This window comes from Mustela nivalis, assembly GCF_964662115.1.
Source record: "Mustela nivalis genome assembly, chromosome: 5".
Taxonomy (NCBI): Eukaryota; Metazoa; Chordata; class Mammalia; order Carnivora; family Mustelidae; genus Mustela; species Mustela nivalis.
The window spans coordinates 147,197,320-147,223,370 of NC_139024.1; the positions used below are offsets into that span (position 1 = coordinate 147,197,320).

A 26,051-nucleotide genomic window follows, 5' to 3' on the forward strand; every position below is an offset into this window, starting at 1 on the left:
GATAGAACCCTATTTGGGGAGGGTTGGGGGGGAAAGGGAGGCTCTGCTTGCAGTCAACTTGGGTTCTCTTTGATAAGCTTCTTTTAGTGGTTGTTTCAGTGTCGTGCCCAGACCAACAGCATCAGTATCAACTGAGAACTTGTTAGAAGTTCTCAGGCTTACCGAATCAGCAGCGCTGAAGGGGAGGCCCAGGAATGTGTTTTAACCAGCCCTCCAGGTAGTCGTGATGTGCTCTTGAGTTTGAGAAGCGCTGGTTCCTGTCGTGGGGTCCGTGTTCAGAGCCGGGTCTCGCCTGCCAGTGCCTGGGGAACGACTCCTCTGAGTTGGTCCAACAGGGACAGTGACCGCCCAGGCTTGCAGTCAGGGACCTCCCCGGTTCCCAGTAATGGTGAGAGATTACCCGGATGGGGGCCCACAATGCGTGTGTAGCTGGAAGGCCAGACGCAGTTCACAGGCTCACCTGGGATCGGCGCCCTTGACCTGAGCTCCTCCCTCCTGGCCAGCTGAGTGCCTTGGCATTCAGAGCGGCCGTTTCTGCGACCGCCCCTGTGTCTCACAAGCAGATTTCTCCCACTTGCCAGTCATCCCTAAAGCCACTGGAAACCCACCACGCGTTTTGGATCCTGCTACTCTGCCCAGTTGCCGTCCAGCTGTCTCCTGTCACACTTTGGTTGCTGAATTAGCACATCCACGCTGTTGAAATTCAGTAAAAGGAAGTCACAGCAGGGGGCTGTTCGCAGGTGCTGATGCTCAAGGGGCTGGACTTGAATCGGGTTTCTATTTATTGTGGCCCACATGGGGTTCCGAGAGGCAGAGAGCTGTAGATTCAGGACACCCCCTATGTAGGTGAAGATTGAGGTGTGACTAGTTAGTTTTGTCTTGTCATCTGCTAGGGACATCACCCAAAAGAGAATTTTCAAGATGAAAACAGACTTAGAAGAAGGAATGACTAGTGTTTCCTGAGCATCTACTACCTTCCAGGCACAAGGCACTTTGAATTTCTGATTCTTGGAACAACCTGACAAACTAGCAGTTAGTTTCACTTGACAGGTGTATTAGGCAGGGGGCATGTGTGTCTGTGTGTGTGCACGTGTGTATGTGTGTGGCAAGAGAGGAGGTGGAGGAGGTATTTATTATAAGGAATTGGTTCACATGATTATGGGAGCTGAGAAGTCCCAAGATGTGCAGGGTGAGTTGCCAAGCTAGAGACCTAGGAGAGCTGATGTTATAGTTCCAGTGTGAGTCTGAGGGCCTAAGAGCCAGGAAGAGCTCATGTTTCAGTTGAGTTAAAAGGCAGGAAAAAGCCCATGTTCATTCAGAGGCAGTCAGTCAAGAAAGATTCACTCGAGGAGGGTCAGCCCTGTTGTTCTGGTCATGCCTTCAGCTGATTAGATGGGGCCCACCCATGCCAGGAGGACAATCTGCTTTACTCAGTCTACCAATTCAAATGTTAATCTCATCCAAAAAAAAAAAAAGAAGAGAGAAGAGAAAGAAAAGGAAAAAAAGAGAACCCTCCCAGAAGCACCCAGACTAATGTTTGACAAGGTTTCTAAGCACTCTGGCCTATTCCAGCTGATACATAAATTAGCCTTTGCAACCAGGTGGGCTCCGAAGCTTCAGGATCTTAAGGAACTTGTCCAGCGTCCCTACTGGCAACATTCAGACTGAGGCCTGTTTATCTTCCCTTGACTGCTTCCCCCCATTTGGAAAATGAGGAGGTCACGGTCAGTCTCCGATGCATGGTTAGAAGGGGAGGGATTCGAACCTCCAGTGAGTTCACGATCCACTGATAACCAAGCACTCTTTGGACTTTGTGCTGCTTTATACGACCTAGAAAGAAGTCCTGGGAGTAGACAGGGATCCCTATGGTCTCTTCTTGCCTCAAGCTCCAGCATTTTAATCAGTGCGTTTTTTTTTTTTTTAAAGATTTTATTTATTTATTTGACAGAGAGAAATCACAAGTAGACAGAGAGGCAGGCAGAGAGAGAGAGGAGGAAGCAGGCTCCCTGCTGAGCAGAGAGCCCGATGCGGAACTCGATCCCAGGACCCTGAGATCACGACCCGAGCCGAAGGCAGCGGCTTAATCCACTGAGCCACCCAGGCGCCCTTTAATCAGTGCGTTTTATAGAGAGTGCTTATCAAGGCTCAGGAGGCCCTATATCATAAAGGAGCCAGATGATTCAAAGTCATCCCCAAACTTTTCCTTTTCTGCGCATGGTCATCAGTGCTTACACTGGTCCACTGACCCTCTGCAGAAAAGTAAAGGCAGATCAGCAAATTTCTGATAATTTTAATGATTTAATATAGCATTTCAGACGCAGTTAGACCATTCTGTAGCAAGACTTAAAGTTATGCTTAAAGTTAAAATTTTTTGAGGGTGAAAAATTCCCCAACAGGATAGGTTTAGCCTAGAAAAACTTAGAAAATACAGATAAATATAAAGGTTCCTGGAACTGTTAGCCTCTTAAGAGAACCACGGCTAATGATCTAATAAGTATGCTTCTAGACAAGTTTTATGTTTTTAAAATTTTATTTATTTTTGTTTCTGGATGTTTTTATAATGTATACCTAACCAGAGTTGTAAGATCTTATTCTAACATTGTTGCTGTGTGACTTTGGGCAAGTCACTCAGCCTTTCTGAGCTCCCCTCAGTCCGCCCCCCCCCCTGCCCGTTTACAGAAATATCAACTTCAGGTGCTTCTGGTGTTTGAATGGAAAAATGAAATTGTAACAGCCCTGGCACATAGTAGGTGCTTGATTTGAATTCCCTCTGTCCGTCCCCGTATTTGCTTTTCCCGCCCTTGGTTTTAGAGCAGGGCAAGTATTCTTTTTTTTTTTTTTTTTTTTTTTTTTTTAAGATTTTATTTATTTGTCAGAGAGAGAGCGAGCACAGGCAGACAGAGTGGAAGGCAGAGTCAGAGGGAGAAGCAGGCTCCCTGCGGAGCAAGGAGCCCGATGTGGGACTCCATCCCAGGATGCTGGGATCATGACCTGAGCCGAAGGCAGCTGCTTAACCAACTGAGCCACCCAGGCGTCCCTAGAGCAGGGCAAGTATTCTTAAGAAGAAAAGGTATGCTGACAGTTCACAGACAGAGTTCCATGATGCTTTTTCTCCTGAAATACAACGGGAACACTCTTGAAAAACAAAACAAGCAGTTCTTTGAATATTTGCACATTGTTTTTGAAAACGTTCCGGCACCTGTGATGTTTCTGTGCAAAAATAAATGTGTGTCTTAGATCGCAGAGCTCTGCCCCTCCTGCCCTTGCCTCCTGACAGCATGAAAAGGACGCTTTGAACAGCTTCTGGAAATCACCCATGAACAGGAGTAGGGAGCAGACTCCTTTGCCCTAAAGCATATCACAACATCGGGTTGCACGGGGTTAAATGCGCAGTCTGGTGTGGTTGGTCTGCCTTATATAAATGCATTTCCAAGTACAGTGAGCAGAAGATGCTGCTGTAAGTCGGATTTCCTCTCGGGGGCACGTCACGGAGCCTTCTTAACCGTGGTCGTCTTGGCCCATTCTGGGAGGACAAGAGCTCCTTTTCAAGGATCCCAGTGGCCTCCTCCCTAACCACAAGAATGTGGAATTTTCCGGGTCCCACATGAACCGCTGTGGCAGTCACAGCTTGCAAGCCTGGGAGTGTGTTGTGTGGTGTGTGTGTGTGTGTGTGTGTGTGTGTGGTTTCAAGTCCAAAAACGTCCTCCTGGAATGGGGGTGTGAATTTGTTTAATCTTCTCAGGTCATGTGTTTGAAAGCCTATCGAGTATAAAACTGGTTTTGGTAAAGAGATAACGTATTCAAAAAACTTGCAGAGCCAGTGAAGGGCATGGAGGGGGCTTGTAGCTTTGGAAGAGGAAGTAGGTACGCCAGAGCTTGGGCCTCAGCACACAGCAGCAGGAAATGACCACTCCCCAGCACCCGGGGCCCTCCGGGGGTCAGAGAGATGACACGTGACTGTAGGCTTTATCACACCTCAAAGATAGGTGTTTTTTTGCTTTTTTGTTTTTGTTTTTGTTTTTGTTTTTTTAAATGAAAGATCTTTGGCAGCCCCACATCAGGACGAGCCTCTTGGCACTGTTTTTCCAACAGTCTTTGCCTCCTTGGTGTCTGTGGGCTGCATTTTGGGTAATGCTCACCAAATTTCCACTTTTTCATCCTTGCATTCTGTTACAGCGATCTGTGATCGTTGATGACGGTTCAGCCAAAGTTCAGGAGATGGTTGGCATTTCTTAGCAATAAAGTTTTTTTTTTAATTAAGCTGTGTACCTTTTTTTTTTAGACAGTAAAGCTGTCGCACAGAGGAGTGTACACATAATTTCTCTCTGCGCTGGGGAACCACAAAATTCATTTGACCCACTTTGTTGGGATACTCGCTTTATTGCTTGTGGTCTGGAACCAAACCTGCAATATTTCTGGGGTGTGCCCGTAACAGACGCGATGGAGGAAATCGTTACAGGCAATAAATATTCATAAAAAAAAAAAAAAGAGTTCAAGCTTTCACATCCACCTTTGGATCCCAACTGCAAAGAAGTTAAGGAGGCAGAAATTAAGTTATAGCTCATGGAGTGACAGGTCTTAAAAGCAGATAAAAAAGGGAAATGAGTCACAGAGACCCCCCATTCTCCATGGGAGGTGCTGGTCGTATGGTGGTCATCGCGGTTGGCTGGATGCCCTCCGGCTCTGGGGGCACACACCCCCTCCTGCCAGTTGTGACACCCGGTAGCCCAGACAGCCTGTGACCTCAAGGCAGGCGGGTCCTACCTTCCAGGGACAGGTGCTTGCCTCTGAGACCTTGGTGCTCCTCCTAGACCCGCTCTGAGCTCAGTGATCTGTGATCATGCCAGCCCTCACCACGGACCCTGCCTCCCCGCACCCCCCCCCCCAACCCTGGGCCTTTGCCTCTCTCTCCGTGGCGTCTGGTGGCAACTCCGGGCCACCCTCGCTGGCCTTCTCCTTGGACGTCACACAGACCACATGGGGAAGAGCAGGTAGCAGCTTGTGTTGGTAAGGGTGCCCGGCAGGCTCTGTATTCTGGAAGCCCCACACTGTGCTGCTGGTGTCCCCCCCCCACCCCCCGCCCACCCCCATGGCTGCACAGTGCTGAGCTGGGCAGCCCAAGGTGACCGCCCTGCTGGGCATTAAAGCAGCTCCAGGCGTGTGCTCTCTGTGGGTAGAGTGGGGATCAGGAAGGTACGTTTGGTTTTAAGCTAACTGGGCCCATTACGGGAAGGTGGATCGGGGCTGTGTGGGGTGGCGGGAAGGTTAAAGGAACTCCGTGTCCTTTCGCAGCTCATAAAGTAATTCAGCTCTTACCACCTAAACTTCCCCTCACGCTGGGCAGAGGGGGAAAGGGGGACTGTGGGATGAGAGTGAATTCGGGCGGCCCTGGTCAGGCATCCGGCTTCCGGGGTGGGCGGGGGCGGGGGGCTGGGATGCAGACAGGTGGGCAGGTGGTGGGTGAGGCAGACCCAGAGAGGAAACCCCAAGAGGCTGGGGGATGAAGGTCTAATATCGACGGGAGCAAACTTAAGTCCAAACACAGTGACTAAGGAAGGCTGGAACTGGAGTGGACTCTGAGGGTCACTTTTTTGGCGGGGGGGGGGGGCTTGCCCTTGGCTGAAGGTGCGTTGGAGAGCCCCTCCTGATGACCTAATCGCCCCAGGGGAGGGGGACCGCCTGGCCAAGGGTGTCCCCACTGACTGACACCCTTTCCTTGCTTTTCTCTCTTTGAAGGACGGAGGCTGCACGTGTCCAGGAGATGTCGCCAAAGCCTTTGGTAAGAGGACAGGGAGGGAGGGGCGGGAGTTCCCAGCCGCAGGCAGGGCTGGCCTCCGGTGGGAACCTGAATGAAGAGGCGGGACGTGCTGGGAAATTCTGGGCCAGTCCCGAGTTTCCCCGTCCCTGGATTTCAGCCCCGATTGGCCAGAATCCTGACTGTTGGTTTGGTTCTGCGGAGCCGGCAGGGTGCCCAGGGGGTGGAAGGGGGTAGACAGCCTGCAAGCCAGGAGTGGGTGAGGTCATGGCTTAGACGGCGCAGGGAGCCCCCGGAGGAGGCCAGCACCAGGTCTGAAGCACAGCGACTTCAGGGAGGGTTTCCAGGTTCTAAGTTGGGGCAACCTTGAGGGAAGGGCGAGTGTCCCTCGGAAGTTTCTCCCCCTCCGGACTGAGGAGCCTGTGTCCCACCAGGGGGCAGCAGCGTCCAACTGTGATGCAGCGGGGGGGCTTTGGCGGGGGCTGGCCTTTTCTTGGGAAAGCCCTAGTTTTCCACATGTTGTGCCCTGCACTTGCCACTTGACCTTGGCATAGTGCGTGCAGATTGTGCGTGCCCAGGGGTGACAGAAAAACAGCCCATGCGGCCCCACCCCCTTTTCTGAGGCCAGGGCCAAGTTCACGGTTGACTCTTCCCCCCTTTTTTTTCCCTTTTTTCCTGTGGAGGTGAACTTTCTGTCTCAAGTGTTCCTACGGAGTGCCAGGGGTCCTTCCCCTTACCTGCATTTGGCACCTTCTACGTTTTCTGACTACTGCTTTGGAGACCTTCCCATGAACTGTCGTAGGTTTAGGCTTGGATTCCCTGCCTCCCTCCAGTTTCCCTCCCTCTCTCTCTCTCTCTTTCTCTTTTTCTTCTAATAAAACACTGATGGGGACAAGGAGACAGGGACAGGATTCTTAGCAGCGGGGTTCTGTACCAACCCTGGGGAACGTCCTGCAAACAGGCAGCCTTCCGATGTAATCCCCTTCTGATTGTGCGTCTTGGTGACGGAAGGGAACACACGGGTCCTCTTTGTCATCCCAGGCGCCTACTTTATAGTTGAGCCTGAGGCTCTGAGAGGTGAGTGTGACAAAGTGAGGGTCCCATAGCTGGTGGCCGAGCAAGGGGAGTTAGGACCCCTGCTCCGCTTGTGTGTGCATGCCCCCTTTATCTGGATCACTAGCCACAGACCCTTGGGCTCCCTGCACAGACTAGGAGCAGGCACGCTTTTCAAGGGACCGATTGGTGAAGAAGGTGCCTTGTTAGGTAACGGTCCCTGGTTTTTGGAATCCGCTGTGACATCTTTTCCTTCACTCTTTTTCCGGGGAGCCTGGCCTGGCCTGGGCTGAGGCTCGGCGGAGGGCGGGAGAGGGGCTGCGTCAGGGAAAATATTGGTGAGGGAGGGACGTGAGAACGCTCAGAGACAGAAATAATCGGAAGCCACTTCAAAGGGTTGTCGGGGTGGGTCTGTGCTCTGGGTTTGTGCTGTTGACATCTGCTGCTGGGGTCGTGGTCATTGCAAGACCTGGCTGGACACTGATCTTCCTCTGCCCCGTCGAAGTCATGGCAGGGCAGGTGGGGTGGGGGGCAAACCTCCCTTTCTCCCCCCATGTAAGTCTCAACGTAAGATCCTCCACCCCCATTTGTTACTGAAAATTGATATAGCGCATCTAAAAAATTTTTATTACAATTCCAGTTTTTGAAAAACAGAAAATCCAGCCTGGGTACCCTGCCCTAATTATGCTCTAGCCAACCCCCCCTCACCCCCCCCCCCCACAATGTTCGCTGTGTGTTCCTTCTGCACAAGTTACGTGGCTTCCAATATTTAACATTGGGTTTTAGCTTAATGACTTCAGGCTTCTTAAACACACAGGCAGCACTCAAAACCTCTTGGTGCTTCCTTAGGTCAAATCAAGAAGGAGAAGTACACTGAAGTCATTTAGATGCAGACTGCAGGAGAGATAGTAGGTTTCAGTCCGTTGTGAGGTCTTCCATGACCTACAGAAGCAGAGTGTGAGGGTGCTGCTAGACTCAGGTAGACCAGATGCCTGATGAGAGGGCACTGGTGGGGTGACTATTGGGGATGAAATCGGGGAACATGCTATAGAAAATGCTGCCTCGTTTTTTTTTTTTTTTTTTTAAGATTTTATTTATTTGACAGAGAGACCACAAGAGCAGGAACACACGCAGGGGGAGTGGGAGAGGGAGAAGTAGGCTTCTCACTGAGCAGGGAGCCTGACGCGGGGCTCGATCCCAGGACCCTGGGATCATGACCTGAGCCGAAGGCAGATGCTTAATGACTGAGCCTCCCAGGTGCCCCCGTGCTGCCCACTTCTTACTGCCGCTCTGATGATGAGACTCAGACAAGCTGTGTATGGAGGGTGGTGTAGTCCGTCATTGGTTACCATGAAGACCATGAAGGACTGTCCACCGCCTTAGCCTTCAACTGTGTCTCTTTCTCTGAGTGTCCATCTCCCCCCCACACAAGCCTTCTTCACTTTTTCCAGAAAGGGAGAGGTCGAGCTTTTCTCCTGATGATGGCTGGGAGCAAGGAGGGGGGTTGGTGTTGGGAGTCGCACGTTGATCCTCCTGGGGCCGATTTTCTCTGAGCTCTTTGCCCTGCGGCTGCTTTTTGTCCTCCTGTTGGCGTCTAGGCGCCGGCGCGGATTTTGTCATGCTGGGAGGGATGTTTTCGGGCCACACGGAGTGTGCTGGAGAGGTGATCGAGAAAAACGGGCAGAAGCTGAAGCTGTTCTACGGGATGAGCTCCGACACGGCCATGAAGAAGCACGCGGGGGGCGTCGCTGAATACAGGTGAGCCGCAGACATCAGCGCCGCGGGAAGGAGTCGCAACACGTGGTCTGCTTGTTAAATAGTCCCGGCTTTTATGCAACTGGCATTTGCTGTGTGTGGGGCCCTCAGAAGGCACCAGGGTTCGGGGACGGGATAAAAATATGACGAAAGGGGGATGTGCGAGCAGGTGGGACTCCTGCTCGGCCAGTCCGGGAGGTGACCCTCTAGACTTTCCCAGGGGTCAGGCAGGCAGGGGTCTTTTTACCTCGTCCTTCTGGTAGAGCCTTCCGAGAGCTCTGAGTGAGCCCCGTCACCGCCCATCTCCAGCCTGGAACGAAGTCAGGCTGCAGGCATCGGGTTGAAGCCTGGGTTTCCCATTGCGTCTGAAACAGGCGTGGTGCACACCGCCGCGTGGTCAGGCCTTTCTGGAAGGTGCCGTGTTTCCCCTACGGCAGGACTCTCACCTGCCTCCAGGCTCTGACGGTTGACACAGGCAGCATTTTTAGCCATTTAATTGTGTTAGCACAGAAGGGATGATGGCTTCTGCTTTTTTCTTTTTTTTTTTTAAAAACAAATCTGTGATCCCCAAATATAACCCGGCCTTTTCTGTTTCACTTCCATGTTAATTGTCTGCATGTGTGTTTGAAGAACCTCAGGACAGCACATATCCACTCCGTGGCCCTGTTCCCTAGAAACTGCCGGTGTCTCTCCTCAGCATTAGCTTGAGGACAGGTCGCAGGAGGTGGACTTTCTCACCAGGGCGCCCGCTGGGAGGGAGGGGTTGCCTTTCTCTGGGAAGCCTCGGGCACCGGGGCGGGAGCTCCAGCCCTCCCTGGTGGACACCCCGCATTCCCTACCATTCATCCCTCACCCGAAAGCTGATCTCGAGGACACGGGAAGCAGGGGTGTTGTCTGAGGTTCAAGTCCTGCTGGAGGTAAATCTCAGCACCCCACTGAGATTCACGGGGCGGGCAGGAGGCGTGGGATGCTCTCCCAAGTGTTCTGTGCTTCAGTGTGGGGGGACCGGTGGACTGATGTCCGATCTCATTCTCCTCTTATGGGGGGACCTGCATCAAGATGCCACAGTGTGGGGAAGGCAGGGTGGGAGAGGGCAACAGGGAGCTAGGTCTCACCCGCATCCTGGAAACTTCACAAAGTGAGAACAAGAGGATTCTCCTTCCGGTGCAGCCTCAGAAGGCTCTTTCTCCCACATGGTGCCCCATGGAGGAGCTGGCGTGGGTAATGAGGGTGGGCAGGGGGTCCGTCACTGCCTCAGTGCTCCTCTGGACCTCTGGGGGCCCCCCTGGACCTCAGAAGCTTCACCCTTTACCAGCCACCACTGTCCCTACCCCGGGGCCCGTGTCTGCTATGCGCTGCCACGTTAGGTGGAGCCCTTGTGGTTTGGTGACCGCTAGATGCTTTGCCTGGAGGACACTCGGTACCTCTAGGTACATCTGTTCTGGGTTCTAAGGAAACTAGACCGGAGAGGGCAGACCAGGCTATGCCGCACACAGCAGCTGAGGCACCGAAAGAAAAAAACCCCCTTCTGTCGTTTCAGCAGGGTTTAGACAAAACAGAAAATAGAAGATTCTGGAAGTGGTTTCAGATCTTAGGAGAGGCAGGTGCTAACGGAATTTGAAGCTCAGTCTGGAGGCAGCCAAGCCCTGCAGGCTGCCTCTGTTTTTCTCTGTGTCTCTGTCCCTCCGTGACTCTGCCTCCCTGGCTCCCTCCCCTTTCCCTGGCAGTTTGCTGCCCCCTCCCCACAGTTTCCTCACAAGAATCGTCCTCCTTTGATGGTCGTATTTAATGAAGGTAAAGCTATTTATGCTTTGCTGGTTCCTTCCCAGCCATTAACCATTTACGCCTCACACTGGCCCTGGGAGACAGATCAAAGTACCTTCATTTACCAGACAAGAGGACGTGAACCTCAGCAATAAACGTCTTGCAAAAGGGGCCGTCACCCATTCAGCAAAGAGGCTAGATTCTCATCTACAATGAGATGGCTTTCCATGGCCTGCCTGGGGCTTACTGGAAGTCAGAATCTAGATGACTTCCAGTAAGCCCCAGGCAGGCCATGGAAAGCTTTCAGAAGTGAAATGGCGGTCATCGCGGGCACAAGTGTGTAGGTGTTGGTCCGTGGTCACGGAGTGGGAGTGCGGGGACGTGAGCCGTCTTGGGTGTGGTGAGGGATGGGCGTCAGGAGCTCGATGCTCTGAGCCAGCCCCCGAAGGCCAGCCCTGGCTGCAGTCAGTGGTTTAGGAAGGGAGATCTCGTCCCACTTCAGGACCGGCTTGCCTGTGTGGATTCCAAGGCACGAGAGTCAATACCATTTTGAAATTCTAGGCGAAGAGCTTCTGATTGAGAGATGCTATCTTTTTTCTAGTTGAGGAGACCAGCTAAAGAAAGCTCCAGAATTTGTTAACCATTAGAATTTCTAGATTGCCTGGGCCTCAGATGAGGGCTAGGGTTTTGCATAGATTGGACATTTCCTTCTGGTAACGCCCCTCCGAAGGCAAGTCTGGACCGCATGTCCCTGCTACCTGGGAGGGGGGGGGGGGCTTGAGTTATGCATTTTACAGCTCTTGCTCAACTGAAGCATGGGGCTGCATCCCGATAAACCCATCTTAAGGTAAAAATAGGATAAACTGAAATGAGCTTGAGATGCTGAACCCACTAAACATCCTTGCTTAGCCTGGGCTACCTTACCTGTGCTCAGAACGCTGACGGTAGCCTGCCATGGGCAAAATCATCCAGCACCGGGCCTGTCTGATAATCAGGGGTTGAAGGTCTCTACTGAGAAACAGACCAGTTGTACGGGTGCAGAGTGCTTGTCCCCCCTCCCAGTCCTCGGGCTGATGTCAGTGCAGCCACTGGGGACCCCCATCACCAGTTAGGATTGTTTGCGCATCACTAGCCTGGGAAAGGACCCAAGTTCAAAATCCAGTCGCTCTCCCACTGTGGTGAAGTCCGACCACTGTGAGCGGGAGGCTGGCTGTATTGCTACCTTCCTCCTCCCAATGGTCGTTCTCAAGGACACTTGGGGTCTGCTTGGAGAGCTGGCGTGTGGGAGGGCGAAGCCCCGGGCTTCTGTTGTTGATCAGGGAGGGTGACAAGAAGAGATGGTGGCAGGGGTCACTCTAGGTGATCGGCCCAGGCTCTTCTTCCCCTGGGGAATCTGGGGCTTTGGGTCAGGGGGACACTGGTCTCTGGATGAAGCTAGAGGAGAAAGGGCGGCGTTGGTTTCTCTTAGGGGCAGAGTGGAGGCCCGTAAGTGACGGGGTGCCCCTGAGTGAGGAGGGCACTTTGGGGGGGAAGGTGTGTGTCCCTTCTTCCAAAGCCGCTGGTGCCCCGGGCAGCCGGCAGCAAGGCGGTGTGTTTCGGGGGGGCCTCGCCTTCATCTGAGCTGCTGCTGCGACCACCTACCCCTAGCAGTGTGGGCATTTAGCTCCCGGAGTGTGCCGGGGGGGCTGTTGGCTGCTGAAAGGGCTGAAGCTGGGAATAATTCCGGCTGGGTTTGTAAAGGAGGGAAAAAAAAAAAAAAAAAAAAGCCAGACTCAAAGACAAGCTTCTCTTTTCTTGCAGGGCCTCTGAGGGCAAGACGGTGGAAGTGCCTTACAAGGGGGATGTAGAAAACACAATTCTGGATATTCTTGGGGGACTGAGGTCTACCTGCACTTACGTGGGGGCCGCGAAACTCAAAGAGCTCAGCAGGAGGGCGACATTCATCCGAGTGACCCAACAGCACAACACTGTGTTCAGCTAACCCTGAGGATGAGGTGACGTCCGGCTCGAGGCCGCGTCCACGCACACCTGCTTGCCCACCGCCCTCGTGTTACATCAGAGCTGCTGGCCGCTCCTGAATGGTGGACTACTGCCTCCTGCTCCCCTCCCTGCTCCCCTGGAGGCTTTGGGGCTCCCCTGGTGCCTTCCGGGGGCACTGGAAGCAGGGCATTGACTGGGTCAGTGGTCAGAGCCCAGCTGCCTGGAACTCATAACCTCATTGTTAAAACTAACTCACCTTTTCCTTTCCTTTTCTTTTCTTTTCTTCTCTTTCTTTTTAAAGAAAAATGGTTTCACTTTAATATAATGCAATTATCTTAAGACTTGGTGGAGTGCTGGAGTTTGCATTTGCTGGAAACAAGTTGTCAGGGGAGCTGGGGGTTTCCTACCTTCTTGCCCTGCTTGGCCGTTAGCAGCTAAGGCCTGGCGGGAGGAGAGGGTAAGGGAGGACAGGGGTGGCCGGGCCAGTCAGAGTCACTGGGCTCCCCTCTTCTGCTTTTGGTTGCCAGCAAAGGACCAAAGCACCTGAATAGACCCATGAACTTGAAGAAGTGGTCCCCTTTTGGATCTGAGGTATGGTGACGTGTCTCCACCACCTGCATTATCTGTGCCTTTTGGAATCAGGTATCTGGCACTCTGGGGTCAATGTTGCTTTGGGGATACCGTCCCTCTCCTGGTTTTTCAGTGAGTTTTGTTTTCCCTCCTCTCTTCCCTCCTCAGTCCCAACCGGTCAGGTTGGCCTCTCTCTTAAAGAGAACAGACATTATTTTGAAGTTCACGAGATGTTTTCTTCAAAGGCCATCCACCAAAAAATTGGCAAGTGGAATCCTTCCTGAAAAACAGCCAAAACCTTGACCAGCAGTTTTCTACAAGTCATTGGTTGAAAATAGGAGTTAGAACTAGTCCCTTGTCAAGGCCATTCATACTTTTGAGGAACCACATGGTGTTCACTGACTGGTGACAATGGTATTTTCTTGGAGAATGGACCCATGGCCTTGGAGGAATCCTGCTGCTGACCATGCTTGTTTGAATAGTGAACATGGCTTTATTAATGATGACTGGCCACTGCTTCTGGAGTGTTCCTTGAGCAGTAGGACTGGAAAGTATATGCAGGCCAGGATGTTTTGCTTTATTTTCTTTTGAACGAGGCTTAATGAAGCAGACAAAGAGTCTATTTTCCTTGAAAAAGCAAATGACTACCCTGGAGTAGAGAAGGGTCACGCGTGCTGCTGTTTAAGGACAGATTAATGGCCCGAGGCCTGTGGTGAACTGCCACCACATCAAGGGTCCATCCAGCCCATAATGTTCCAGGAGAGTCAGGTCCGTTTGCTGGACCACTTAAAGGTCCAGCAATGTGAACTCTTGTTGTCACACTTTTCCCCCCCTTCGATCCACTGAGGATAGTTCTTGTACTTGTGGAGACCTGAATGGGCCAGCCTTTTGCGATGAAGGGCTGGAGAATGTTTAACATAAGGAGAGAGATGTGGGGTTTGCCTGGAGGCGCCCCCCTTCTCTGTTTGCTAGTCTGAGGTTTGAGGCACCTGTGGAAGATAGTTTCTGCTTAAGTCCTTCAGTGTGTTGGTTTTAAGAGATTCTCTGTTGCAAAATAAGGGAGAGAAGGAAAGGAAAGGTCTTAAGCCCATTCCAAATGCACCAGCCGTAGTAAGGGGGACTTTGAGGGCACACCCCTGCCTGAGCTCCGGCTGGCCCCCAGAGGGAGTGGTCTGGGAGGGGGACCCCCAGCAGCCCGCTGGAGGCTGTGCTCTTTTCAGAGACCTGTTGGCCCGCTCCATCCAGCTCCTGTACAGATTGTGCATCTTTGTTTCCACGAGCTGGAAGCAGGTCCTTGAGCTCACCTAGTTTTTAGGGAAGTGAATCACTTTGAAGCAGAGATTTTTGCAAAAAAGCACCCCAAAAGCTCCATTATGCTTTGCTTTAATCAGTTCATCTCTGCCTCCCATGTTCAGGGGTGCAGGGGAGCCCCGTGCTTGGGGCACCTTCAGACCTGGTATCAGGCAGGATACCTGAGTGTCTGCTGCAACTTGCAAGCCTTCCTGTGCAGGAGTCGGGGTGGGGTGGGGGCAGGGGCCGGGTCTGTGAATGAGATGCCCTTCACCTTAGCAGCTCCTGCATGGTGCACCTTTCTTCAGCACTGACATTCACAGCACTCAGGACTTCAACTCTGAGTCCCAAGAGGAGAGTCGGGGCAAGATGCCCCGCAGACGCTCACCAGGAAGGCAGCAAAAGGAAAGACATCACCCCCGCCTCCCTGGGCTCAGAGAAAACTCTGAGTTTGACCCCGAGAATTCCCTTTCACCTCTGCAGCATCTTAAGGCTGGAAGGATCCTATGGTCACATGCACAGAGGGGGCAGAGGGGTTCCCGTGCCTGGGTCCTGGGAGAATTACTTCGTGGGACAACGGCTGAGTGGGCACCGTGAACGCCCCCAATGCTGTACCCTTGAGACAAATAGACTCCCCCCATGTGCATGCAGGGAGGCCCCTGGCTTGTGGAATTTCTGTCAGGCACAAACTGAAGGAACTTTCCTCTGCAATTAGACCCGGAACCAGCGTACAGCAACATTGTTCCAGAATGTTATCGATGACGCTACAGGAGTCCCATGAAGCTGCCAAATGCTGTTCAGAAACAAATCTCTTGTCAACAGCATGGTTCAGATAGAAATAAAACGCGAACTGAGTAAGTCGAAACATGGGCTGTCGAAATGTGCCTTTTATCGCGGACCTCATGTAGGGCATAACCACAACATCTCGCCTCCCCCTACTTCCCCCTCCAAAAAAGCAGTAGGAAAACCGGTGCCTTGTGACCCTCCCCAGCACACACCGACCCGGTGCTCATAATGGGGGTGAAGTGCAGGATTCCATTTTTCCCTCAGTTTCCTCTTCTCTTCAAGGATCTGACACAAGGACACACGTTTGCAATTGGCACTGTTATTTTATTAGTACGAGTATACTGAAACAATAAACTTGTACTGGTATACAGACAATTTATTTAAAACAATTTTGTTCAAATTTTGAATCAAACATTGTTTTATTATAATAATGAAATAATTTCTACCTAGAAAACCTGCAAGCACCATCAAAGAAAGGGACCATAAAATTCAATAAACAGACTCGAGTGTATCCTACAAATAGACACACCACGATTAGAAAATAGAATATGAATTCTTCCATTTTTTTTTTAATATTTGTTTTAAAAAAGCTAGTGCAAGTACAATATTTTACACTGGAATTACAGAGAGTATGCACGCATATGGAAAAAAGTTCTCCTGTCACAATAAAAGCTCTTAACTATGTATGCACTTAAAATTTTCTTTTCAATAAGGTGCAAAACATTCCTTCCCTAGTTCTCCTCTGTACTGGCCATATCAGTCTGATAGTGCCCTCAAAGTTCTGGCGTCTCTTTTCCCTTGGCCGGTGGGAGGCATACAATTGGAAGTTCGGCGGGTAATGATCTGATTGTAAAACGGACTAAGGTACGAATCTCGGAGATGGCCCTGGGGCCAGAAGTTAGGACTGTCTTACCCAAAGGCCCCCCAAAATACTGGGCAGGGTTCTCCTGAAACCTCCATTCACTTTACACTAAATGGGTTTACAGGTGAAGACCCAGGAGAAAGAAACGGCCCTAATAAGCCAAAAGGGCAGTATTCACAGAACTGAACATAACAGGTGTTAAGTTCAAGGTTCACTGACTGAACAATTTACCCCACTCCTGGACCCAAGGATGCCTTAAAGATTCAGTGGTTCGGGTAAGAACCAGAGGATACCTACACCCCCGACTTCTTGGTAACTGCTCTGTAAAGACCCGGCTCTAAGCCAGTGTCCGGCATCTCAAGACTTGACATTCCGGAGGACAGGATGTTACCCCGGCAAGGATTACTGTAAACAGCACTTCCAACGCAGGCCTTCAGACTGGCCATGGAAAAGGAGACAGGCTCGTTGGCTATCCAGACAGCAAACGAACACACAAACTAAAGGGGAAGAAAACGGGCAAAGTCTCCAATTATCTGCAGTGGAAGACTTAAGTCCTTTCAGATAAGAAAAGTTACGGAAATTCTTAGAGACCCTTACCGTATACCTACTACCTATCGGCCAAATGCACTTAATTTTAATACAGCTGAACCGTTTGTATGCAAGTCACGAAGGACATGAAAAGCTGAAGCCACTGTCCACTCCCGTCATCGTACAGGTGAACGTCAGCTACCAGAAGCCTTGCATTTTAAAGAGTAAGGGAGGGGCTGAGATCCTGAATTTAAGAACTGTATGTGGGTGTGTTTAATGCTCCCGCGCAGCTGTCCAGTTTCCACTGGCTGCCTTGATTTGGGGACAAAATGGGACTCTTCTGAAAAGTTGCTCTACATTGATTTTGGCCTCAAGATTAAAGGAACCCCCCCCCCAACTAAAGTAAAACGAGGCATTGAAATTGAAGTACATGTTTGAGCCCCCCATTTAAATGAGGTGTCGGGGGGTAGGGGGAAGAAAACTGAGCATTGTTTGTTTGTTTGTTTGTTGTCCTCATAATGAGTTCTGTTTTTCTGGTAGCTAGGATCTCTTGTTACAAACACTTCTTGTTCAGGATTATATTCTTTGGGTTTATTGGAACAAGAAGTGCGGAGCATGTCAAAAGTGATCTCTGAAGAAAAAAGGAGTTGCAAGGACTTGAGAGTTTAAACCAAGAAAGGAGCTCAGAGAAGTACTTTCAGCACAGGAATGAACAGTATTCTCAAATTGCAGAATACAGAGTTGCCCTCCCTCGGAAGAGGGCTCTATGTAACAAAAACATAAAGGAAGTGTGGGTATAGTTTAAGAGCCTTTTCTGTAGTAATTCTTCCAGGCCATAACCTCACAAATCTGATTATTTGAGACAAAACAGTTTTCTATATACAAAAAACAAAAACAAAAAAAAAACAAAAAAAACCCCAAACATGTAACTTTCAACCTTTATGCTTTTTTTTTTTTTTTTTTTTACAAACAGGGTATGAAACTCATTGTTTCAACAGATCCATGTCTTTAGAACACTGAATGAATCATTTCGACATTCATTTTTCTTTTGTGCAATTTTCAAGAACATTACCTGTACTCCTCAAAATGAGTGCTTCAAAATTTTTTCTTCTTCAGCTTCTCAAATTAGGTGTACATTAAAAAAAAGAGAGAGAGAGAGAGAGAAAGCAAGTTCCCACAAGGTATAGTGCTACAAGAAAAGATCCTATCCCGTAAGGTAACATATTTGAAGCGAGGTCATCTATGTAAAAGAAATCTCAGCTCCGGAGTGGAGGTGTGCAAATTCTTTGGAATTTCCCTATCAACAGAAACACAACACTGTCCGTGGAAAAAAAGAGGAAACCAACCCAACACAATAGCATATGCACGTATGTGCTTTATAAAAATTATATTTTCTGTATATTTATTACTTGATGTGTTCCTAAATTCTCTATTTCAGAAATTCTGGGTTAAAAACACAAAGGTGGAAGCAAAGGCTTCCAGTCCACTTTAAAAAAGAAAGCGTAACTTCCTTTCCTTTTAGATCCCCACCGAAGGCGCTGGATTGGGCGCTGGATTGAGACGGCCGGCCCGTCTTTCACCTGGAATCATCGTGGGTGACTAGGAAACAGAAGTGCAAAGCCTTCTGGGAGAGAGCAGACCAGTTTGTCGAGCTGCTTGTGGGTTCCGGAGACGGTAGCCATGACAACCAGCACAGCTCACAAAGCCTGGCCTCCCGTCCCAAGAGCTCTGCTGCTTCTCCCACATCTGAAATAGCATGGCATTAGTGTCTTCAAAAGCATTTTGAGATTTTTTTTTCTCTACGAAAGAAATAGGTTTCCTTAGCAGTCACGGATGTTAAAAGGGTACTGTCAATTGTTTCCTTAAAAAACAAACAAACAAAAAGAATTCCAAAGCGACAACAACAAAAATAAATTTTGGCAACACATTTCAGTAAAGATCAAAACTATGTGCAAAGAGTGAATTTTATGATTACTAGGAGCTACTGTTCCTCATGAACACGCAGCATGATATTGCAATGTATGCCGTATCTAAGGGGTAATCCACACGATGCAGGAAATCTACACATTCCTCGGAGTTATGCAACCGTACTCCAGAGCAGGCGAAATGCTGCTTCTGGACACACCAGTGTGCCACACACACGCCAGCCCCGTCCCTGAGTAAGAGGTGAGAAAGGTTTCGCAGAGTTCCTTGTAGGGGAGAAAAGAGGGATGCTGCCACTTCCTCGTGGGGGGGAGAAAAGCGCAACACACTCACCTAACAGAAAACACAGGGGCACCATTCAGAGTCAGCAATGGGGATCAACAGCCACGGGAGAAAAAAAAAAAAATCCCATACCAGGCCAGGTTGAGTTGGCGGGGGCGGGGGGGGGGGGACACCAAAAAACTGACCGACATAGAAAATTATCCCCAAGTCTGAACAAAAATGCAATTTGGATTTCCACTTTACAAGGTTTGAGGTAAGTGGCATCCTACTCTGTATCGCCCACCCCCTCCCCAATGTGGCCCAAACAAACTTGAAATGATTCTTAAGTGAGACATCCTAAGGAACAGTCATTTTACGTATTTAGAAATCCCTATAAAGAGAGGTTCCTGTTTGTTGGTTTCTTTTCTTTTTTTTTTTTTTTTCCTTTTCGCCCTGACTGATTTCTTGGTGATTGTGTTTCGTTGTAAACGCAAAAGGCCTGCTGTTAGTACTTTAGAAATGGAAAACAGGAGAGAAAGAAAGAACTAAAGATGGCTAACTATTGCAAAGTGGACACCGTACAGAGGCACATGGCTGATCCTCGTTAAGCTTTTCGGCAGCGGAGAATGTCTACGCCTGTCATTGTTAGGTTTGCTACACAGGAGTGGGGACCAAGGCCACCCTGGGCTCACCAATGTCTGCCAACGAGACGAGGTTCCCTGTCCTCTGGATATTCTTCCTATTGAAGAGAAAGCTGCCGCAGAGGACCGGTAACCATTGTTTGCAGGTGGCCCCTCCATGGCCACTGGCCGCATGTTCACAGCGTGCACACACACAAGCACACACACACATCAGGCCACACTTCCTGTCCATGCCCAGAGGAACGGCTCAAAGCGTCAAGGACACAGACCGAGGAAGGAGGAACCTGCCCGCTCTGGAAAACACCGTGGAGATGGAATGGGTCGATCCTGGTTCTAGTTGCTCCTGGGGGCACCTGAGAAACGAACCTGCCTCTGCCCTCTCCATACTGCACACTATTCCTCGTGGCCACGGGGAGACTGCAGCTCATCCCTTGCTCTCCTCCAGTGGCTCTTTTCTGCAACGTGGTGACAGACACAAGGGGCTCCCGAAAGCTCCCAGCCCCAGCCCCAGCCCTCCACATCCTGGGCGGGAGCTCGCTGTGGGACGGTCTCCCCTTCCTGGTAGCTCCCCTCCAGCCCCTCTCTGGCCAGAACAGGGATGATGGGCCCAACAGGGGAGGAGCGTTCCCTAGAGCACACTGGTCGGGCCTCTTGGCACGGGAGGTATTGCACGCGCTACCAAAGCCAAGAGAATGAAATGGGACAATGTTTAGAGAGAACCCATGACTGTGTTATTCCTATACCTGAAATAGAAGCACAAAAATTAATGGTGATGTTCCTATTGCTGCAAACCATGTATGTTTTCCCGTTTTAGTGTCGGGTGTTGAGGATCCAGTTAGTTCAGTACTGGAAGTTAAACTGAAAGGTGGTGTGTGTGTGTGTGTGTGTGTGTGTGTGTGTGTGTTTCTGCGTCCACGTGAGTTTCTGTAAATAGTGGTACTGATGAGGACAGAGTCTCTATATGGTAGCCCCGTATTCCTCTTACCATCAAAGGTTACAGAAGGAAAAGAAAAACAAAACCTAATCATTGCAAGTGCCCTGAGCAGAATATATGGAAGATTAAGCAAGTTCTCTGAGCAGAAACGTTAAAAAAAAAAAAAAAAATACAGCACTAAATAAGCAGTATGACCCCAAGTATGGGCTCACCCAGCTCTCTGTCAGCATGCTGAGAGGGTAATGAAATCCACAGAAAGTCAAGGACCAGTTCTAGCTGTTCTAAACCTATTCAAATGTTTTTGGTACACCCCAGAAAACGGTTTATAAATATCATTAGTTCTGGTGAGAGCTCAATATAATGGAATACTCGACAGCCAAAATGTGGGTCGACATCAGAATTTTTTTTTTCAAATTTGTGAAATGCAAGAAGTACTCCTTTCAGTGGTAAAAGAAAAATCCAATTAAGTTCTTAGTATTTGTTCAGAGAGACTGCAGCCATTCCAAGTAAGAATATTTAAAAATTTCTCCCTACTTATAAAACTATTTTTTTAAAAAGCACTTTAAGACACTCACTCAAAACCCACAAACAATGTTTCAGGTCTCTGGGGATGAAAATTTTAAACTGTGAAATATACCCTTTCTGGGTTTGTACCAAACATGAAAATCTTGATTTGATTTCCGGTGGAAAAAAAAAAAGTCATTCTGAAAATAACAGTAATTTCAACAATGATAAAGTAATTTTTTTTAAAAAAACTTGACATATATAAATGTCTTTATGGAAAACTTTCTTAATGAGTCTGAAGAAAATTCTCAGAGTTGTCCTGCTATGACCTTTTTTTTTTTTTTTTTTTTTTTTTTTTGTGACAGATGTGGTAGAAAGACCAAAATGAATTTTGAAAGGAACATAACCTTATAAAACGGCCTAGAGTTTAGGCAGGTTAGAAAGTAATTTTGCTACATTTATTTATGCTCGTTCAGTCCCCCAAACCTTTCCCACAATGTTATTGGATAAAAACTGCAGGAATATCACACAAATTATAAACTCAAGATGTGCAAATTGCAAGGCTCTTTAAAAGTTCATCTTAAAAAGAAAAACACTGGACAAAAATGAGTATTCTTTTTTCCATCCCTTTTCTCTCAGTTTCTCTGCCAGCTCTGCATAGGCCTTTAATTCTTTCTCAAACATCAAAGTGAAAAGTGCCTTCTGTGAGGCGGTACTCGGTGGCCATTGTCACGTACTAGTTCATAATTCACATTCACCCCTTTAAACCACATTGAAACTTCCAATATCTTGCTCGTGAGAAACTCTGCAGAGCTGAAATGTAGTTACAGTGTTGGAAAAAAAAAAAAAAAGAAAGCAACTTAGTTTTTTTGTTTTGTTTTGTTTTTTTCTTCCCAAAGAGTTTAAAGGGAGATACAGTACTTGTTGAATGATAGACCAAGATGCTTGGTAATAAAGTGTGAACAGCATTTTAAGTGCTTAGAGATAGTAATATATATGCTCATCTTCAAAATCTAATTCCTCAGTCACACTGGAATCTGAAAAAAGTGGCACCCGAGTTGTCCATAGTCATGAACTATAAACAGTACTAAAGGTAAAAGACGAGATTTGCAAACCCAATGCAAGAGCTCCCGCGGCTCTCTGAAGGGCAGTTCGCGCCTACCTCTTGGGAGCGAAGTCAAAGTGATAACCTGATTGGTTTTCCTAACACTGCACGGCATCCAGAGTGGGAGACCGCCCTCTGCCACCCCGGCCGCCGCCCCACCCCCCCACCCCCCACCGTGCGGGGCACTGGCCAGCAGGAGCTGCCCAGCCCACCGGGACACCCCGGAGACATCACTGCGCTAGTAAAGCAGAAACGAAATCCCACGTGTGGCAGTTGCTCTAAAAAAATATCAGTGCAGTCAGGCCCCATAGGGGGAAATATATATCTATAGGATTAAAAGTTGCTTTTATTGTAAAATATGTTGGGGGGTGGGGGGGGGGAAGGATCTTCTGCACGGTTAGCTTCCCATCTGCTGTCTGAGTGAGGCCCCCGATCGGGCCCTGCTGAGTTCCTGGGTTGGTTTTGCCCGGAGAACCTCACCAGGACCTTCCCCCTGGACCTCCAGTCCCGCGCGGAGGCCGGAGAGAGTGGGCCGGAGGGAGGCAGAGGGAAGGGGAACCTCCCTGGCTATGCACCTGTGCCCCCCCACGTGCACGCACCCCCGCGGGGGCACACGCACGCGCGCACGTCCGCTCCCCGGACTGCTCCCTGCCCCGCAGAACTTCTCTGGGAAAGCGGCGGAAGTCAGCGCCCGGTGGAGGCTTCTGTGTGGCTGGAAAAGGCAGGTGCTCCGAAGCCACATTTCGTTTCTACCAGGACGCCCCAGAGCCTGCGCGGGGAGGGAGGGGGGGGGGGTGGCCTGCCCTGGCCGTCCCCCCTCCACCCCCCAACCTGCCACTGTCACTGCCAGACACTCCCGGAAAAGCAAGTGCACCCATCTCCTGCGCACCGCCGGCTGTAACTCTAATGACAAGGTTAGAACAGAAACCTAAAGAGGGTAACATGTAAATACTGTGTTATTTAGCCTACAGTACAGTAATCTGGATACAAATGATAAGGGAGAGCCGAATTTCCTTTCCCCACACTGCCTCTACTTGCCTACATTAGACCGGCCTTCAATGCAAATCTTAACCTCCTGAGGAATTAGAGAAGGCTTAGGAAGAGTCAAAGGTGGCTCGTCTTCTGACTTCTCCAGTTTGCGGGTCTCCGGAGCCGACCACCTCCTCTTCCTCGTTGCCATGGGCTTGCTGGGTTCTGTTTTGGTGAGCAAGGGCGCTGCGGGCAATCCTATTTTCTCCGGAAACTTGAGTTCGCCATTCTCAGACAGCATCTGGGCACTTCCCTGGTTGATGCCGTTCTCCTGCTCGGCGTACCTGTGTCTGCTGCCTGCCAGGATGTCGGTCTTTGAATGCTTCAGCAGGACGCTGGCGGGATCCACGGGCGGGCCCTTTTTAACAGAGCCGTTCTTCAGGTTCTTGAGGGTCAGCGAGATGCAGACATCCCCAACTGAGAGTTTGGAACACGGCAGATCAAAGAGCTGGCTGGTTCTCTCCGGGCAGCAGGATGACCAGCCCTGTCCAAACACAAAAAAAGGGTACTCTACCAAAACCTCCACGCTGACCTGTGGAAACAGTGAGAGACAGGGAAAAGGACGGTGAAGACATTTTCTTCTTGTTTTAGGTCATACACATCCACAAGTGCATGAGCCAGATTTGGGGGGATGCGAGAAGACTTAGCTCTTCTTCCTCATCCACCAATACAAGCCTCATCCACCAACACACACAATTGAGGCTCTTAATTATTGACCACGTATGGGTGTTGGTTAGGCGCCAGTAAAAGCCCCTTTAGTGTTCAAAATATTATATTATTTTATTTTTTAAGATTTTACTTATTTGTCAGAGTGAGCACAGGCAGACAGAGTGGCAGGCAGAGGCAGAGGAAGAAGCAGGCTCCCTGCTGAGCAAGGAGCCCGATGTGGGACTCGATCCCAGGACGCTGGGATCATGACCTGAGCCGAAGGCAGCTGTTTAACCAACTGAGCCACCCAGGTGTCCCAAAAATATTGTTTTATGAAGTATCAGCTTTCTAGCTGGCCTCCTTTAGAACAGATGGATGGGCCCCCAAGGATGCGGAACAGGTACTTAGGGTTCAGCACTGAGCAAGTCTCTGTTGGTGACTGGAGCTCAAGATACAGTCCTGCACTTTATCCGCTCACTGGGTAAACATTATTCTCATGTATAACAGAGCTAATTAGAGTGAACTTGTATCCAGGCTCCCGTAGGCAGCGCTTACCTGTTTATCATTGTATCCCTTGCTCCGAAAAGGGACCCTGGCACATGGTTGAAGCTTCGTATTTATTGGATAATGAGTGTGTATTCAGGAACTGAGGGGAGCAGAACTACTGAAGGCTGGAGTAAAGAGGAAGAGCTTTTCCTGGGACCCCGAAGGCTGGGCAGCATGTGGAGAGGTTTGAGGAGTGGACAGTGTTGGGTAGAGGGTAAAATTTAGGACACAGAGGGCTCGTGGACTTGGCCCATCCAAGGTCAAGTACCAGGTACTCGAATGAGCCTGTGCCCTGGTTTGAAGACAGATATCTAAAGTGGGGGAAGCTCAGTATCCTCTCAAGAGTTTGCTGTTTTCTCTACCACCATGTGCCATGTGCGCACTGTGCTAAGGAAATAAACTGAAAATCCAGTCCTAAAGTAGTTCACAATCAGGTGGGCAAACGGGCACGTGAACATAATTGCGGATCAACGTGGTGAGTAGGGTTACAATACCTGAATACCAATATTAAGTTGCTGGAGGGCAGAGGAAAGGCATAGGCCAGTTTGAAGATGAGGTGACTAAGGAAGTCTTCCCGGGTAAGAATACACTGTGCTAAGTTTTGAAACACTGGGGGATGGAGTACAGGTGTGGATGCAAGGAGAAGACACTCCTGGAAGTAGGGATAGGTGAGCAAAGGCAGGGAGATAGTGTCCAGTGAAAATCCTACTGTTACCATTAAACCAGGCTGAAAGGCACTTGAGGTTCAAACAGTTTAATTTTCATAGAAATTTATTATCTTTGACTTTATGCTATATAAAAAAAGAGAAAAAAACAATGAAGTAGGTTCAAAGAGTCAGCTTCCAATAGCTTTTCTCAGCGTGGTACACTAGATAGTCTGGAACACTCTTCTCACTGAGGACAACTAAATACTCTGAACAAAAACCAAGCAAACAAAAACTAAGGGAAAAATGTAAAACATGATTTTTTTTTTGTGGCATTAGACAGAAAATAAGATAATGAAAAACCACCAGGTAAGGCTCAGAAAAGGGTGATGGTTGAGAGATTTAAACCTATTTTCCCCCGAGGGCATCTGCACATTCCAAATTTGAGCAGTTTCAAAACCAAGTAGACCTCTGGTAATCTCCAGGGGATGGAGGAGGGGGACAGTAGGGAATGAAATTCAGGGTCTACCCTTCTGGTGTGCTAAGGCAGGCTGATTTCTGGTAAGCACCACTTTTTTGGGCTGTGACCCCAAAGTGCTGAGTGCTGTACTCTAGGAGTAAGGTGAACCAGAAGTAGACAGGCCCTCTCAAGGTCCGAAGCTCAGATTTTGATCATCTTAGCCCCTAAAATTGGGTTAAGGTCATGAATTATTTCCACAGTTTTTCAAATAAAAGACACTCAATTAAAAAAGAGGGACAAAGTCCATGAACAGACCAGAGGACATGAATAAAAAACCAATAGAAACAACAGATAATAGAAACAGACCCAAAGCCCGGGGGTGGGGGTCTTCTGAGGTAGAGGCATCAGACACAGACTTTAAAATGACCTATGTTTATAATATTAAAGGAGGTTAAAGACAAGCTTGAGGATTTTGGTAGAGAACTAGAATCTGTTTTCAAAAGATCATGGACATTTTGAATAAAGAAACATACATTCACTAAAATCAGGAGAACACAATGGATCATGGGTCATGACAGAACTGGTGAAGTGGATTCCTTAGCTGCTGCTTTGGAAGAAACTATACAGAATGAGACATAGAGACCAAAAAAAAAAAAAAAAAAAAAAGTTAACACAGAGGAGAGGTGAGAGACATAGAAGACACCTTGAGAAGACCTAACAGACACGTAAATTGAATCATACCAGGAGGAGAAGGAGATAATGGGGCAGAATGAATATTTTTGAGGAGATAATAGCTTGGAATTTTCCAAAATTGGTATAAGACAATAATCTGCAGATTCAAGAAGGCCTAACTCCCAAGCAGGAAAAAGAAAAAGAAGTTCTCACCCCAGCAGGGCACAGTTTAACTGCTACAAACCAAAGACAGGAAAAGAAAATTCCCGAAGTCTCCAGAATAAAATATACATTACCTCCAAATAGACAATAATTAAATTCATAGTTGACTTATCACTAAA

At 49.1% G+C, this 26,051-nt stretch overlaps 2 protein-coding genes across 5 annotated transcripts in view; one reads left to right on the forward strand and one right to left on the reverse strand.

Annotated features, from left to right (window-relative positions):
• Positions 1-12,646, forward strand: part of GMPR (guanosine monophosphate reductase) — a 41,843-nt gene extending 29,197 nt beyond the window's left edge. Inside the window, exons 7-9 of the mRNA XM_082731839.1 lie at positions 5,737-5,779; positions 8,407-8,566; positions 12,128-12,646. Of these exons, the coding sequence (XP_082587965.1) occupies positions 5,737-5,779; positions 8,407-8,566; positions 12,128-12,308 (384 nt within the window). The 3' untranslated portion in view covers positions 12,309-12,646. The remainder of the gene's footprint in view (positions 1-5,736; positions 5,780-8,406; positions 8,567-12,127) is intronic.
• A 2,610-nt stretch (positions 12,647-15,256) lies between these two features.
• The window catches only part of ATXN1 (ataxin 1), a 348,023-nt gene continuing 337,228 nt past the window's right edge, over positions 15,257-26,051 (reverse strand). For all 4 annotated transcript variants that reach the window (XM_082731829.1, XM_082731826.1, XM_082731828.1 and 1 more), the window contains one exon: positions 15,257-23,272. In XM_082731829.1, coding sequence (XP_082587955.1) covers positions 22,742-23,272 — 531 coding nt within the window. In that variant the 3' untranslated portion in view covers positions 15,257-22,741. The remainder of the gene's footprint in view (positions 23,273-26,051) is intronic.